The 16,932-nt window shown below is 30.7% G+C and overlaps 1 protein-coding gene and 1 long non-coding RNA gene across 3 annotated transcripts; one reads left to right on the plus strand and one right to left on the minus strand.

Moving 5' to 3' along the window:
- Positions 1-1,930: 1,930 nt before the first annotated feature.
- On the minus strand, positions 1,931-3,340 carry LOC107939111 (uncharacterized). The gene is made up of 3 exons (XR_005929987.1): positions 2,958-3,340; positions 2,679-2,747; positions 1,931-2,148 (listed from the first exon to the last, which is right to left on the minus strand). It is a non-coding gene; the product is annotated as an uncharacterized lncRNA (long non-coding RNA).
- Positions 3,341-10,398: 7,058 nt separating this feature from the next.
- LOC107934908 (transcription factor ICE1) lies at positions 10,399-14,953 on the plus strand. Of its 2 annotated transcripts, none has more exons than XM_016867427.2 (4): positions 10,399-11,958; positions 12,199-12,423; positions 13,637-13,807; positions 14,655-14,953. In XM_016867427.2, exons 1-4 carry the CDS (start codon positions 11,005-11,007, stop codon positions 14,736-14,738), a joined length of 1,434 nt encoding a protein of 477 aa, XP_016722916.2. In that variant the 5' UTR covers positions 10,399-11,004; the 3' UTR covers positions 14,739-14,953. The 2 variants fall into 2 exon arrangements, with proteins under 2 accessions (XP_016722916.2, XP_016722917.2); XM_016867428.2 differs by having other exon boundaries at positions 14,663-14,953.
- Positions 14,954-16,932: the final 1,979 nt, after the last annotated feature.

The raw sequence follows: 16,932 nt of genomic DNA on the forward strand, positions 1-16,932 counted from the left end.
TTTAATAACATTACTAATATAATTATTAATAATATTTAATAAAATAACATTTTATTTTAATAGTCAATTTTAATATTCCACATATTTTTTTATAATTATTAATAATATTTAATAAAATAACATTTTATTTTAATAGTCAATTTTAATATTCCACATATTTTTTTATATTTTATTTTATCTTTTATGATAACATGATAACAAAATTTAATTATAAGGTATACTCTTTAATAAATGGTTTATTTATAGCAATCTTTTGGTTACGTAAGATATGTATGATGTAAGTATAGCACTTTTATGCATCTTATTTATAATTATTTAAGTAATAAATTTAAGTAACATATTTAAGTAATAAATTTAAGTAACATATTTAAGTAATAAATTTAAACAAATTTTAGTAAGTAATGTATTTTAGTAAGTAATGTATTTTAGTAATAAATTTAAACAAATTTTAGTAAGTAATGTATTTAAGTAATTAATAAATTTAAACAAATTTTAGTAAGTAATGTATTTTAGTAAGTAATGTATTTTAGTAATAAATTTAAACAAATTTTAGTAAGTAATTTATTTTAGTAAGTAATGTATTTTAGTAATAAATTTAACATTCAATCGCATAAATGAGAACTAACGTCGATAATTTATTAATTGACAAGATCCTTGAAAATCGATAATTTGTTCACTTTAAAACGAATCCACTATTTGCCCATAATTTATTCACTTACTCAAATATATAAACTGATTTAAGAATTTTAATCATTTGCGTAATTATTTTTGTTTGGGTAAAAAATACGTACAAGAATTACAATCATAGTTTATACCTTGCAGTTATGGAAAAATTTGGCAAAGTAACATGCAAATTGAGCCAGCAACATATAAATAAAAAATGATAAATAAACCAATACCCACAGCGTAAAAAAAATTTTTTTAATTAAAACTCCCTTTTAAAACTCAAAAATAATAATTAAAGTAACAAAATCCAAAATTTAAACATTTGGAGGTGTTTTTTTAAGAAAACCGAGGTGGGAAACATAGGAATAAATACCTCAATTTCCTGGACTTCGAAGCAAACTACTGCAAAAAATAAAAATAAAAAGGAAAACATAAGTAAGTTAGTTCCAAATAAACAGGAAAGAATTAGTATAAAACTTAAATATAACAAAATCCAAAATCCATCATGTACAACGCTATTAAACTTTAAGTTATTTTATGAGTTTTCTTCCAAAAAAAATCTAAACAAAATAATCACAATATAATCCAAAATAATCAGGTTGTTTAATGTATTAAAGGCAAACTAGATTCCCCAATTTGGTAAGAAAGGCATATATTCTCGATAACACAATAACCAAGACTACATATATACTGACATATAAAACAGTTTTGCTTATTGTCCTAGTTGCCACATATGTTTAAAAGGAACCCAGATTAAACTCTAGAATCCACAGCCATAAAGATGATAATACATTAGTTACCCATTAGTTACCCACTAGTTACCCATAGTTTGAGATATTCAAATTTAGTTACCCATTAGTTACCCAAATACTACCATTAGTTACCCTTTTATGCTTCTCCAAAAATCGCTGTAATGGAGAAACAGCAGGCTAAGATGAATACTTTTGAAGAATGCCAAATCTTCCTTATTAAAGGAGATGGAAAGAAAGTGAAACTTGCCAAGCTTAGCTTAAACTTTGCTTATTGAAGAACACCCACAATCCATCATGTACAACGCTAATAAACTTTAAGTTATTTTATGAGTTTTCTTCCAAAAAAAAATCTAAACAAAATAATCACAATAAATAATTATATATTGATCAAATGGCTGTTAAAACAATTTGCATTCGATACTACTCGCATACATTTGATGAGAAACTGTGAGATACCAACTTCTACAACAAATAAAATATGAAAGTATTATGTGCATAACTAAATAAACAAAGTCCACTTGCTTAAAACCATTTCGGGATTTGCATAATACATGACAGGCTGACCAAAATGCAACGGGTATATAACTACCACGAACAGCAAGATGATTAACTAAAGATGATTAACTAAAAACCTTTTATTTGCAACATAAAATTTGCCTTTACAAAATTTACCTCCACGCCAAAGAATATCCAAATTTGGCAGCAATGAAACGAGCTCCAACCCAGCAAGCTAAGAAAGCAACGCAGACAAAAACCAGATCCAGATTTCAGAACCAAAGCAAACTACATTTATATCACATCACCCCATCTTTAAAAAGAAATAAGTCACAGCAAACAGCAAATTATTTGGCAATTGGGTGATGAGAAATCATTACTGGGTTAAAACAGGTCAAATTCACACCAAAGAAATAAAACACGTCAAATTCACACCAAAATCTAACCATCATATTCTTCACCTGAAATCATTAGTGGGTTAAAACCATTCTAATTAAATCTGGAAAAGAAAACGGAGGCAATTGGGTGATGAGAAATAATTAATTTGGCATTTTGTAGCCTTTTATAAACCAAAAATACAAATTGAGTTTTGGCAGAAAGAACTGTAAATCAAAGTCTAAAACTTGTTAATCACTCTATTATTCTCCTTCACTCTTATACTTATTTGTCTAGCTATTGAGAATGCATGTCTCATTCATGTATTCGACAATGTTTTCAATACAACATGGACAGATTCAATTCAAGCCATCGACACCATTGCCTTACCTTTGCCTTGCCTTGTTCTTGTTCTTGTTCTTGCCTTGTTCCAGTTCAAACAAATTCCACTTTTTTCTTCTGTAAAAGAGAAAGAAGGGATGGCGAAGACATGAGTAAAAATCAGGAACATTCAAACACAGTTCCAAGACGACAGACGGCTTACCTATTCCCCATCATCTAATGATTCCCCAGAAATTATGTTGTTTAATCGAAACCCTAAAACCCCAAATAACTTAGACTGACCTAAAACCCAAAAAATTTAATCGAAACAGAACTGGATGTGCTTACCTATTCAATCGACAAATCTCGCAGCTGTGCCCACCGTCTTTCAAGATCGACTCCGACCACCTTTCTTCCCTTTCTATTTTTCGTGATAAGTTTTTACACACTTCTCTCTGTAATTTCGACACTTAGAAAATTTTGTTAAGGGTTGCTGTAACTGGAGGACGGAGGCAGAGATGTAAGTGAATTTGTCCGCTGACGAAACGGCGTCGTTTAAGTTAAGTTATAAGTTTTGCGGCGCTTCCCTATAAAACGCCACAATAGAATCTGATTCCCTAATTCACAGAACGACGCCGTATATTGTAATAATTGTGGCGTTTTTGACTAAAACGCCGGTAAAGGATACCTTTTGCGGCATTTTTATATAGAAACGCCGCTAAAACTCTCATTTTCTTTTTGTCTTACTTTTAAATAATTAATTACCAATTTATTTAACAAATAAATAATTACTAACTTATTTATTTGTTTATTTATTTATACCAATTTTAGTTTGGTCCTATATTTACAAATTAAATATTTAATAACTATATATATATCCATATATATTCATATATATCCATATATAAGTAAAAATATATACAATGGACGTTAATTTGGGTTAAATGTTTTGCCAGTTATAACTATTATTAATTATTAGTTATATTAACAAGTCTCAAATTATAAATTAACCTTGTAATCTTCATATTAACCATTCAATTTATATATGTAGCTACGTACATGCATAAAGTGATCATCTTATACCTATTATACTCAAAACTTATCTTAATATTAAATTTATTCTGGATATATATTTTACAAATATATAAGAACATATATATTTACCTCCAAAATTAATCAATCTAATATTAACCTATTAAGAAACCCTAAACCCCGGCCAAACCCCTAAAACATCTATAACCCTCAGTAAACCCTAAACCCTAATAATTAACCCTATACCCCTAAATTCACATAACCCCTAAAGCATAACCTAGCCCCTAAACCCTAAACTATAAATAACAAACCTTAAATTCATATATACCGGCCCGTACTCCTTAGAATACCATGCATCGACCAAAAAATTCCCTAAATATTCTTTAATAATAAAAAAATATAGTGAAAATCTATTAAAATATAATAACTTATATTTATATAGTTAAAAATATTGTATAAAGTTGAAATAAGGAAGCAATATTATCTTTATGACAAATTTTCGTATGAAGCTTCGAATGTCCTCTTAACAAATGGATGAAATTTGTTATAATAAACTTGGTACAACAAATTTTGTCTCTTTGTATAAAAAACAATTTTTTATTATAAAATTTGGTATACAAAATGCATTTTTTTCGATAATAAGTTCGTAAAGGATGAGGACACGGGTTAAATGGCCTTTAAAGAAACAGCGCCGCTTAAATTAATTTTAGGTCACATTTGCGGCGTTTGGCGTAAAAACGCCGCTATTGCTTGCCTTTTGCGGCGCTACCGGAAAAAACGCCACTAACTTTTCAATTACAGAAAGAAACGGTGACGTTTTCACAAAATTGTAGACATATTTGCGGCGTTTTACCTTAAAACGCCACTAAATTTTCAATTACAGAAAGAAACGGTGACGTTTTCACAAATTTGTAGACATATTTACGGCGTTTTCCCTTAAAACGCCACTAATAGAGTACACATTCAACTGAAACGACGCCGTTCTGACACAGTTTCAAGAATATTAGCGGCGCTTCCCTATAAAACGCCACAAGAGAAACTGATCCCTAACACGTAACGACGTCGTATTGATCCATATAAAACACGAACTTTAGCGGCGCTTAGCAAAAAATGCCGCTAAAGAACAGAGAATTAGTGGCGCTCAGATAAAAACGCCACTAATGATACGAGCATTAGCGGCGCTTAGACAAAAACGCCGCTAAAGAACAGAGAATTAGTGGCGCTCAGATAAAAACGCCACTAATGATACGAGCATTAGCGGCGCTTAGACAAAAACGCCGCTAAAGGTTTAAAAAATCGCAAAAACGACGTCGTTGGTTTTAGCCTTTTTGTGGCGCTTTACATAAAACGCCGCTAATACCTATTATTGGCGGCACTTGTTGGAAATCGCCGCTGATGGTCTACCATTAGCGGCGCTTTGACTAAATCGCCGCTAATGCTCGATTTTTTGCGGCGCTTTTATTTCAAACGCCGCTAAAAGTGCCGCTAAAGGCTTATTCTGGTGTAGTGAGAGTGTTATAGGTACTCTAAACCATCAAAGCTTGCTTAATCAAATTTAGGTGTAAGTATCGGTACGTGAAACTCTAGCATTGGTACTTTTGTGGTTGTTTGTGCATTTGGGCCTCCAAATGACGTTTAAAGCCCATTTTTGGTTTGATTTTCTCTTGTAATAATCACGTATGCCTATATTTTTTTTATTTGAATGAGTAAATACATGTCTAATCAAGAAAAACTTTGAATGATATGTCTCTATGACTATAAAACACTCGAACAAATGATTATGGCCACTCCAACGACTTAACGTGGCATCTCTCATAGAATCATGTTATCACCTTCCCTTCGCATAATCATACTCTCAAATTTAGATCTATTGGAGTTTATTTTTTTAAGTTTTCACTTAAGATAATTGACTTACCATACTTTAAAAGTAATTGGTGACAAATCCAATTATAATTTTCATATCTAACATCATCATGACTTTATTGCATATTCAAATCCAAATAGAATTTTGTGATGCCATAGGTAATATATAAATTTCAGGACAAAACCAATAATTTTATGGCAAAATTAATACACTGATCTTACCTCATTGAGAGTACGTAATTGCTGACTACTTTATGAGAAAGAGTAAATACTATCAACATAATATATCTGCATAAAATACTTTTACAATGTAATTGTATATAAATATTCCATAATAATATTTGGTTACACACGATACCACTTTAGATACTTGTTTGTCCACTCCCATTAGCTTTTCTTGTAATGTAATCTTTTTTATTTTTTAAATTTACAAGCTTTTTTCAATTTATATCCTATTAAAAACAACTGATTAAATTTAACATCTCACTAAAAATAAGAATCATGTATCAACGAAGTCAGATTAAATCATAATTAACCATGTTCGAGATTTATAAGATTAAATTTTAAATATTAAATATGAAATCACATAACGATAACTATATAAAATCTTATCCCTATTCGAACTATCATTTGCTTATATATATATATAATTTCAACTTTTTACCTGTCTAATAAAATATTCAAAGCATAAAATATAAAACTTTTGAGTTTCTTATCTTAATTATTAAACTTGGCTAACTTTAAATGATTCATCGAGTTTAAACAATACATTCATGTTTCCTCTTTTTTCAATTTAAAGCTATCTACTCAAATAAAAGAAAACACACTTTTATTTCTTCGACAACGTAACTAAGACAACTTAGCTTTGATGCCACATGTACAAAAATTAAATATACCTCCCGCCATTATTCATCAAGAAAACAACTTCAATCAACTCTCTCTTTTTTTTTTTGGTTATTCTTAATCACAGTACAATCAGTTTATAGAGTTAAAACTCCACTTTATCCTAATCAATAATTATCTTTTCCTCTCATCTAAATTAAATAATTCATATAAGTTACGTCACTTTCCAACAATAAATATCATAATCAATAGCTTTCCAAAAGACATCGAAAAATATCATCCGTATTGCTTTTGTTTTTTCTTCTTCCTATTCCTTCTGAAACATAAGAATTTGTTGAACCTTAAAACATTTTGTGAATGAATTATTCTTAAGAATAATTTTCTACATGTCTCGTACATTATTTTCGGTTTTTGTCGCCTTCGTCGTTGGTTTTACAATATTGTTACTAAACAAACAATAATCTCAAACAATTACATGTAAAAATTACCAACATGTAAAAGATTTTAATAATATTAGTTAGAATGTTACTTGCGTTTTGAAATTAAAAAAAAAAGTTCAATAAATAGTTCTATACATTCTGGTCAAAAAATAGAAAACAAAAGTTAGTTGTCTACATTTTATTCACTCACGAGAGGTGCAACGCTAATATTAATGAGCTAGCTAGCTTATCCAGCCTATTACCTTGCAGCACTCCATGTATATATATTGCCAACAAAACTGTTAGTATATACCAGCAGTCCCATCTTATTTCAGATAGGGCCCAGTGTTCTATCGAATCGGTTAAAAAAATTTTGAGTTAATCGACTACATGAGTCTTATTTTATCATCTTAACTCAATTTGAATTTTTTTCGAATCAAGTCGAATGAAATGAAATTTGAGTCGAGTCGAGTAAAATTGTTTGAGTTAAATTTTAAAAATTAAACCTGTCAAATAAAAATATTGTTATAGTATACCTAATTCCATGTTAGAGCACATAAATTTGAAATTATATATATTTGTGTTTTTTTACAGAAAAATAATAAAAATAATAAGATACTTGAGTATGATAAATTTGAATAATTAATTAGCTCCCAAAATTATTATTTTATAAATTTTATAAATTCTTAAATTTTTTTATATATTTTTAAAAATATAAATTTTGAAATTTTTATAATTATTTTGAATTTTTAAATTTTTTTTTATTTTTTTTAATTTTTGTTAAGAGATAGACCAATTTGCTTATTTTCAAAGTTGATAGGAGTATTTACACCAATCTTTTATTCGAATTATTCAAGTTATTCAAATTGTGAAGTTTAACTCGACTCGAGTTATTCGATTTAACTCAAATAATTTAAATAACTCAATTTGATTAACTCAAAATTTAAAAAAATTAACTTTTTCAAAATCGAATCAAATTTTAATAACTAGTTAGCTACTCTCCTTTTTCAAATTTAATTTGGTTTTATTTTGCTGACATTTCAAACTCGCTTTTCCACCGTCAGTGCCTTTCTAGTATCAACATTAATTGGGTAAGTCTACATACATTGAACTCTCCCTCTCTCCAAGCACATAAACAAGGTTTTTTTTTTCTTCATATGTGTTAATTAATTAAAAAATTGATTAAGGTAAGTATATTTATTAAATGGTATAATTATAATGAGTAAATATATTATTTCTATAAATAGTAAAAGTACTAGTAATTACTGTTTTTCTATTATTTAATTGAATAATTTGAGTGATTGATTAAATTTAAAATTAATTAATTAATGAACACGACAAAGAATAAATCAGGAAAATAATCGATTAATAACCAATAAGCGAAACAATACTCAGGAAAAAGCTCACCTAGATTTCATTTGTCACTATCAATCTAAATTATGTAATTTCTTTACTTAGTAACTTGATTCGTAGAAATATCGAAATTATGCTAATATCTCTTTTTAGTATAAGAGCAACTGACTCTATATTGGTTAATTGAATTTTCTTTCTAATTAAAACTCCTATTATTGTATTAACTCGTGCTATGGATTCCCTTATTAGATTTGTTTCTAATTCGGTAGATTTATGTCATTCTATTTCTAATATTGCATGCAACTCGACTCAACTATACAAGATATACTATTAAACAGGATCTATTCAACCATTGATTTAAGCATATCAAATATGGATTAATAATCTAGAAATATCAAATCAATGATTAAGTATACATACTTGAGAATAAGAAACTAAGTATTTATTACGAAAAATAAAAATCAAACTATAGAATCTATCATAGGGTTCATCTCCTCTAAGTATTTAGAAAATTAGTCCATGCTTGAAAATAAAAATATCCAAGAGATAGTATAACCGAAAGAAATAAAGACACTCATGATAACTTCCTAAGAAATCAAATGAGAATCTTCAATTTTGACAGAAATCTGCTTCAAAATCGACTTCAATGGTGTTTTTCAAATTGTTTTCTTGAATATTCTCTAATGGTCCCTTCTTATCTTCTTATTTTTGTCATATATATACATTTTGGAATGCTCAAAAAACCTAAAAATCGTAATTTTATGAAATTAGGTATGAAATCCCATGAAATCGACACGGCCTACCACATGTCCGTGTGTGTCACACGACTATGTGGTCAGGCCATGTAAAATGGTTTAGCCTATGTGGCTCTTATAGCTTTCTCCGATGCTCTGATTTTCGCTCGTTTTTTCCTCTCAAATGTTCTATTAAACATCAAAACATGAATTTAAAGGATTAAGAGTATAAAATTCACAACTAACATCTAATAATCACTCAAAAACACATTAAAAATGACATTAAAACATATTACTTTTAACACTTATCACCTACGTCTTCGATTAATTAACTTCACATACAAAATGATTTATTAAATATATTGAATGTTCATGAAAATTGAAGAGACAACAAGGATAAGATTGATGGTTAAAAGATTTGGAATATCCATGTGATAGCCAATAGGCAATAGCCACGGCAATAATTGTAGAATGCAGATTGCAAGCCTTCCTCAGCTACCATAAGTATCCCTCAATTAACAGCATAAGGTCCCACGATATGGTTAGACCTTGCATTGATCCCGTCTCTATACTTATAGCTGTCATGGGATGGGCACCATTTAAGCGTATTAAGGTCGATCGGGAAAATATAGGTAGCCTCATTAATTTATGATAAGGTAATAATTAAAAGTTGATACTAATTATAAGGCCGGGGGATGCAAACCGGCAACTTAAAAAGAACAAAGGGAGGGTACAAACAACAGCGTATATATGAAAAGGATGCGTGGGAAGGCGTAGGACCTAGGCTAGCTAGGGTTTTGAGTAGTCAGTTTCTCTTGATTAGTTGCATGTTGGCCACGTGTTATTATCCACATGTAATGTACTCACGTGAACAGAGAGGTGTTTGTTTTTGATATATATGTCAATCATGTTGAAAGCTGAAACTGCTTTGCTTGCCCTCTTGGTCCTAGAGCCGTGTCATCTCTCTCGTGTTACAGAAGCGGCCAAATGGCAAAGCCAGTCGGCTTTATATAGATAAGAGTATTTAGGGCTTCTGATATCAATTAAGATTTCGTGTCATTTATGGTAATCTTGAGTCATTGCAATAATCAAATAATGATTGATGAGAGGGGAGACAAGTGTAATGGGAAGAGGAGATTTGAGGAAAAAAGCAATTGAATAAAGTGAAATGTGGAGTAGGTGGAGATCACGAGAAACTTGGGAGCTCTTTTGAAAATTATATTCTCAATCAGTACAGGACTTTTGCAATTGCGTTGGATGGGAAATAAAATGAAATGGACTAATTATGCAATTCGAATGAAGAAGTAAACACTTGGGGGGTTATTGGAGGTTTGGATCTTTCTCATTTGTCACTTGTTTTCTTGCTTCTGCTTCCCTTTTTTACCCTATATTTTATTCTTTGTTGAATGTCAGATATGTTTCTGAAAGATTAGGGCATTAAAAAGAAGATAGAAAATAACATGTAGTATGTGATTTCATTAAATACAGGATGCTATCGCTCAACTCTCTCCTCTAATAACTAACAACTTAAACCCAAATTGAATTTCTTGATCTTTGGGTGTGTAAGACAAATATAAATTTTGGAGGTATCAATGCTTCTTACTCTAATGCTTAACTCAATAATGAGTGATTGCTATATGTTATATGAAACAAAAATATTATCTATTTCTTATAGTTTAATGTTATAATTAATAATTTTATCTATAACTTGAGGATTATTATTTAAAATTGATTTTGTTTAAAATAAAAATGTTAAAATTCTAAATGAAAATATTGATCACTTCCTCCTTTCATACCATCTTTTCCCATATTGGCATTCAAACCATCAAGTTACTCATTATTTAGACTTTCACCCGGATTATTCTAACCATCTTAATTAAAAAAAGTTTGACTTACTTTATTTACAATAGATAGCTAAAGGGAGTACGTATTAAACATGGTGAATAGCAAATTGATTAATGCGGGCCTAGGAAGCAACGCAACCCAACCCAAGTAGCAGGATTTCCATTTTCCCTCGCTTCCCAGTGATACGTTATTCTTAACGTTCAAACTTAGAATCTTCTCCCTCTGTTTTTTCCCTCAAAAATATGATGCTCTGCTGAAAAAGCTGTTACACGTTTCTTCTTCTTCTTCTTCTTCTTCTTCTTCGAGATGGTCCTTGGAGCTGCTAACGGCCTCGTCTGGATAGATGGAGAAGGAGAAGAGGAAGAGGATGCAGTTTCTTCATGGACCCCAAACATCAATAATCAAATTCAGTCTAAACAAGACGACTTCACCATGCCCTTCAAATCCATGCTCGACGCTGATTGGTACATGAACCCAGCTATGAAGCAGGATCCTCATATCCGTGAGCTTGGTTTCGCTGATAATAATCTCCTCCTTCACCACCCACTTGATTCCTCTGCTTCTTGTTCTCCCTCGCAGCCCTTCACCCTTGAACCTCACCCTTTCTTGCCCCCTAAACCTTTCTTCTCTTCTCTCCTCTGCAACAGCCCCTTTGATTTTGCCTCCGAAACTGCTTTTCAGCCGAATCAGACCCCCAGTTTTATGGGTTTTCCTCCCACTCAATTCTCTACTCCTGACTTCAGCTCCAGCTCCGACTTTCAAGGTCCAAGGTTGTTCACTGCAACTGAAAATGCTTCTGCTTTCAGTGGTGGTTTTGAGGGCTTCGATGCATCAGGGAATGCTGTCTTTGTGAACAGAGCAAAGATTTTGAAGCCCCTTGAAGTTTTCCCTTCAGTTGGTTCTCAACCAACTTTGTTTCAGAAGCGAGCAGCGATGCGTCAGGGCTCTGGTGTGGCTGATGAATCGGGGAATTTGGATGTTTCAGACGGGAAGAGGAAGAGGCATGAGCAAGGGGAGATTGAGGAAGCCAGCTTCGATGTATCGGGTTTGAACTATGATTCTGATGATTGCAAGCTGGAGGAGAGTGCCAAGAACGGTGGTTGCAATTCAAATGCGACTAGTACACTCACCGCTGGTGGGGATCACAAGGGTAAGAGGAAAGGAATGCCGGCCAAAAATTTGATGGCCGAAAGGCGGAGGAGGAAGAAGCTCAATGATAGACTTTACATGCTGAGGTCTGTTGTGCCTAAGATTAGCAAGGTAAATTACATTTGAGAATTCTTAGGCAAATGTCACCCATTTTGTATTGATAATTTGATACCATGCTTGCTTAATTTTAGTTTCTATCTCTACTTTTAGGATTGCTTACTTGTTGAGCCATTGTGAATTTGTCATTATAATTGTATTTTAGATGATTTTAGTTAGATGTATACTACATTGGTGTTCCTATAATTGAAAGTGGCATTGATGCAGATACTCATTGTGCTTATTATGTCACAGATGAATAGGGCTTCAATACTCGGGGACGCCATTGATTACTTAAAGGAGCTTCTGCAAAGAATCAACGATCTTCACACTGAACTCGAATCCACCCCACCTGGCTCTTTTATGCCACCATCTACGAGTTGCCACCCGTTGACGCCTACCCCACCTACTCTTCCAGGTCGTGTCAAGCAAGAACTATGTCCCAGCTCATTCTCGAGTCCTAAAAACCAACCTCCAAAGGTAAACCTTTGAACCTAAAAGTTTCATTTATTTATTTGTATTTATTTTCTAGCTTTGCTACAATTGCTTGAATTTCATAAATTTCTCCTAGAAACTGGTTTTATTAAAATTCCTTTTTCCAACTAGGCAAAAATTTGAATGTGCAATGATTTTGAAAATCTTGAAGGTGGAAGGAGCAAACCATGAATGTCTGTGTGTTCTTTCCTGATAGTAACTTGTATGATATCAGCAAGATGAATAAGTTAATATTGAGCTAGTATATTGCATAAAATTGGACTCTTTCCAATTCAGCTATGGACTGGTAGGCATTCAAATTATTTGTGCTTAAAGTTGATCTTGGAAAGTTAACAGTGCCCCGTGAATCCTATAAAATTAGGGACTTCTTGTGCATGTACTTGCTCTAGCAATAGGGACCCATGTTTCATCTATTTACGTATAGAAAATGTCCTCATCAAACTCGGTAGGTTTCAAGATGAGATTGTCGATGGACCTTATCATGAAAACTGGAAATGCTTTATATTGGATAAATATAATAGAGGGGACTGAAGTATATAAATCATTGAGCTTATATATATTATTGTTTTTTTTTCTTTGTTCTCTTTTATTATATAGTTGATTGTTTTCTTGTCTTCTGCTTATAATAGCTAAGCGTGTCTTCTGCTTATAATAGCTAAGTGCTTCTTGTTGATTATGAAGTGTGATATTTGTTTTTGGCTCTTTTGATGGTTAAATAATTCTTTATTCACCCAAAAGAGGAGCCTAGCCAACTACAATAAAAGCATCTGCGAAACAGATAATAATCACAATAGAGAAGTATTCTGGATAAGTAATCACTACACTCAAACCCCAGTTGCAAGCAAGCATCCTGTTGGTATCATCCCTTTCAACTGTGGAGTCTTAGTCAAACTGCCTCTATGATTTTATTAAGAATAACTGAAAAAGTATTAATCTTCTTGCCATGAAGCCTAGAATTCCTCTCCACCAAAAACTGAAGAAGTGTGATATTCGTTATTCCTTTATCAAAATTGTTCTTAAGATTATATCTAGGCTTTTGTTTCTTTGCATTTGGTTGTAGAACTCATGTCAAACATGAGTCAGGACATGATACACACACACATAAAGACTGACATATGCTTGCCGAAAACTTCCGCCAGGTTGTGTCAGTCGATGTAAGGTTAAGGGAACTCATATATTTCTATTTTTGCAATTTCAGGTGGAGGTAAGATTAAGGGAAGGAAGGGCTGTCAACATTCACATGTTTTGTGCTCGCAGGCCAGGTCTCTTGCTCTCCACTATGAGAGCTCTAGACAACCTTGGATTGGACATACAGCAAGCTGTAATCAGCTGTTTTAATGGGTTTGCACTGGATGTTTTCCGAGCTGAGGTGCCCTTCTTTTGTCTCTTCTCCTCTTCATCTACTTCGTTGATTTCCATTTAAATTCAATTTTAATTTGCACATCTATCCAACAGATTTCAACTAAAATCTGTCTAACAATTTTTGATGAATGCTATTTCTTTCAAAGTCTAGCCAACTCTAGTGCAAAAAATAAGGCCCTATAGAAAGCTATTTCTTCTGTTTAACACTTAAAACTACAAATGAAATGAGCCTTTATTGAAGAAATTAAGTTATTTTCTGTGCATCTTTGCTACATAGAACTTCAGTTGAAAAGAGCAGTTCAGTAAAAGGCAAATTCAAATAATGGTATAGACCACGAGTCAGAAACCCTGAAATTGATGACTCTTTTCCCATTGTCCTTTTGCATATGAATAGCAGACTGACTACTTGCACTAGTTTGCACATAGATTGAAGAATCCTTGTTTAGTGGGATATATCCTAGGCAATTTTTTCTTTCTGCTCGTACCTCTGATGGTCAACTATGATGCTAATGGTTAATAATTGTTGATCTTTAGATCACTAAATTACTTGTGAGATGAATTTGTTAGGTATTTATAGCAAGTGATAAACAGAATTTATCGTGAGTTGTGTTTTCCTTAAAGTTTAGTTTCGGATCTGGTGATGCTATACAAAGACAATATGAAAATTGGGAAATTGGAGGTATGCGAGTACCACAATTGTAGCTTTGTTAAACAAGCATTACAGTACAAGCTAATCTGGAAGTCTGCATATCATCTAAAAAATAGAAAAGTTGTAAGGTGTTTGGTTTGTTGGTGGATATTAATATTTGGAAGAAGAATTCAGTAATTTTGATTTGGTGTTTGACAAATGACAGCAATGCAGGGAAGGCCAGGATGTATTGCCTGAGCAAATCAAAGCAGTACTTTTGGATTCAGCAGGGTTCCATGGTATAATGTGAGGGTGAATGGTTGGCTTATTATGATGGTATTGGTATGAACAGAGGCAATAGTAAATGTTGATGTAAAGTAATTAGTTGCTTCTCATCCCAGTGGTGAAGCAAATTTTACGTAGTGAGCTTTGTAGGTGGCGCAAGCAAGTAGGCAAACAATTGATTTCTTAGTTATTGTATCACTTGAGAATGAAGTAGATTCTGATGTTGGTTTTTATTTATTATATTTATTTTCTTTTTTCTTTTGGGTTAATATTCATACACCATACTCAAATCACACATGCATAGACAGGGGAGTAGGAAACTATTGACTATTTTACTAATAAAGGCCCATTTCCTACTTTATTTATAGAAATAGCTCATTTTTTTCATTATTTATCGAAATGGGCCAAAAAACACTAAGAGGCGTCCACGTAGGAGTGTTTTAAGAAGAAATTCTAGAAAAACACGTCCCTAAGAGAGCATTTTGCAATGTCAGCACAAAACGCGCTGACGTGGATGTGCTTTACTGACATGGTAAAACCCTAAATCCTAAACCTTAAATCTTAAAACTCTAAACCCTAAAACCTTAGGCACTAAACATGTAAATAGCCTTAACCTTAGAAAAACACGAGCTAAAACACGTCCCTGAGGGAGAGTTTTGCCACGTCAACAAAACGCGTCTACGTAAGAGAATTTTGTGCTGACATGGCAAAATGCTCACTCAAGGAAGCGTTTTTCTAGAATTTTCCCTTAAAACGCTCCTACGTTGACACGTATTAGTGTTTTCGGCCCATTTCGGTAAATAATGAAAAAAGTGGCCCATTTCTGTAAATAAAGTAGTAAATGGGCCTCTATTGGTAAAATGGTTGAAACTATTAATAAATTAAGGGTGTGTTTGTTTTACAAAAATAGGTTTTTTTTGTATTTTTATGTATTATCTTGTGTAAAAAAATATTTACAATCTAATAGAAAATAAACTCTTTTTTTGAAAATTTACTTTCCCTTTTAAAAAATCAAAGTTAATTTTTTAAAAAGAATTTTTTTGGGTAATTTAATTTTATATAAAAATTAATTTAAATTAAACTTAATATTATTTTTAAAATATTAAAATATTGGTATCAAATATTAATTTTTAATATTATTTAATATACATATTTATTTATATTTAATAATATAATATATAATAAATATATTTTAATAATTTAAAAAATTATTTAATATAAAATTCTAATATATATAATAATTTTAAATTTTAAATAATCTTTTTAATATTTATTGAAATTATTTATATATTAATATTAATATTAATATTAAATATATACTACACTTTATAAATATTTTAATAATATAACTATGAGTATTTATTTAAATTATTAACTTAATTTATTTTTTCAGCTTCAATGTGCCATTATCAATTTTCATATTTCAAGAAATTTTTTCATACAACAAAAAATAATTTACATAAAATCATTTAAACATTAAAAAAATTAATTTTTTTTAGAAAATCAACTTATAAATTATATAAAGATATAAACAATTAGTGGCTGAGCCTGCAATATTTAGGAGTTGAAATTAAATTGTATAATTTTATAATAGTAAAAAATTAATTTCGTCATTTTAATAGCTTATATCTTTATACTTTTTAAATAGTTAAATAAAATTTTTATCATTTTTAGGAGTTAATGTGATTTTACTATTACTAATTTAAAATTTTATAAATTATAAAAATTTTAAATTAAAAATTTACTATTTTAAGTAGAACATGGCCCTAAGGCTCCACTATGCTCCGCGACTGCTCTTAATAATTTTTTTCTACTATTATTAAAATGGCGTGTTGATTGAAATTAGATCATAGAATTAATCTATAGATAAAAAAAAAGTTTATGCAGTATAGTGATTTATGATAGTGATTTTGTTTATAACTTTTGTTATATTATATATAAATAAACTTATTTATTAAATTTTCATGATTTAAATGAAATATAATATTTTATTATTTCATATTTAAAAATATATTTCATTAATTAAATTTAAATTTTATTACATTATACTTTATTATAAATAATAAAAAAATTATTAAACAGTGAAAATTAATTACGAAAATATAAAATAAAAATTAAAAGAATAATATATAAAATGTTAAAATTTCTCAACTTAAATAATTAATAATGCAAAAAAAGCTCACTAATAATGATTAGTCAATTAAAAAATAAGGCCTTAT

This window comes from Gossypium hirsutum, chromosome A07 (genome assembly GCF_007990345.1).
Source record: "Gossypium hirsutum isolate 1008001.06 chromosome A07, Gossypium_hirsutum_v2.1, whole genome shotgun sequence".
Taxonomy (NCBI): domain Eukaryota; kingdom Viridiplantae; phylum Streptophyta; class Magnoliopsida; order Malvales; family Malvaceae; genus Gossypium; species Gossypium hirsutum.

Excerpts from the sequence above, each read along its gene's own strand:
- LOC107934908 (XM_016867427.2), top strand. The coding sequence starts at position 11,005 with ATGGTCCTTGGAGCTGCTAACGGCCTCGTCTGGATAGATGGAGAAGGA. Across the intron at positions 12,424-13,636 it reads CTAAAAACCAACCTCCAAAG|GTGGAGGTAAGATTAAGGGA; the intron begins GTAAACCTTTGA and ends TTGCAATTTCAG. Across the intron at positions 13,808-14,654 it reads TGGATGTTTTCCGAGCTGAG|CAATGCAGGGAAGGCCAGGA; the intron begins GTGCCCTTCTTT and ends GACAAATGACAG.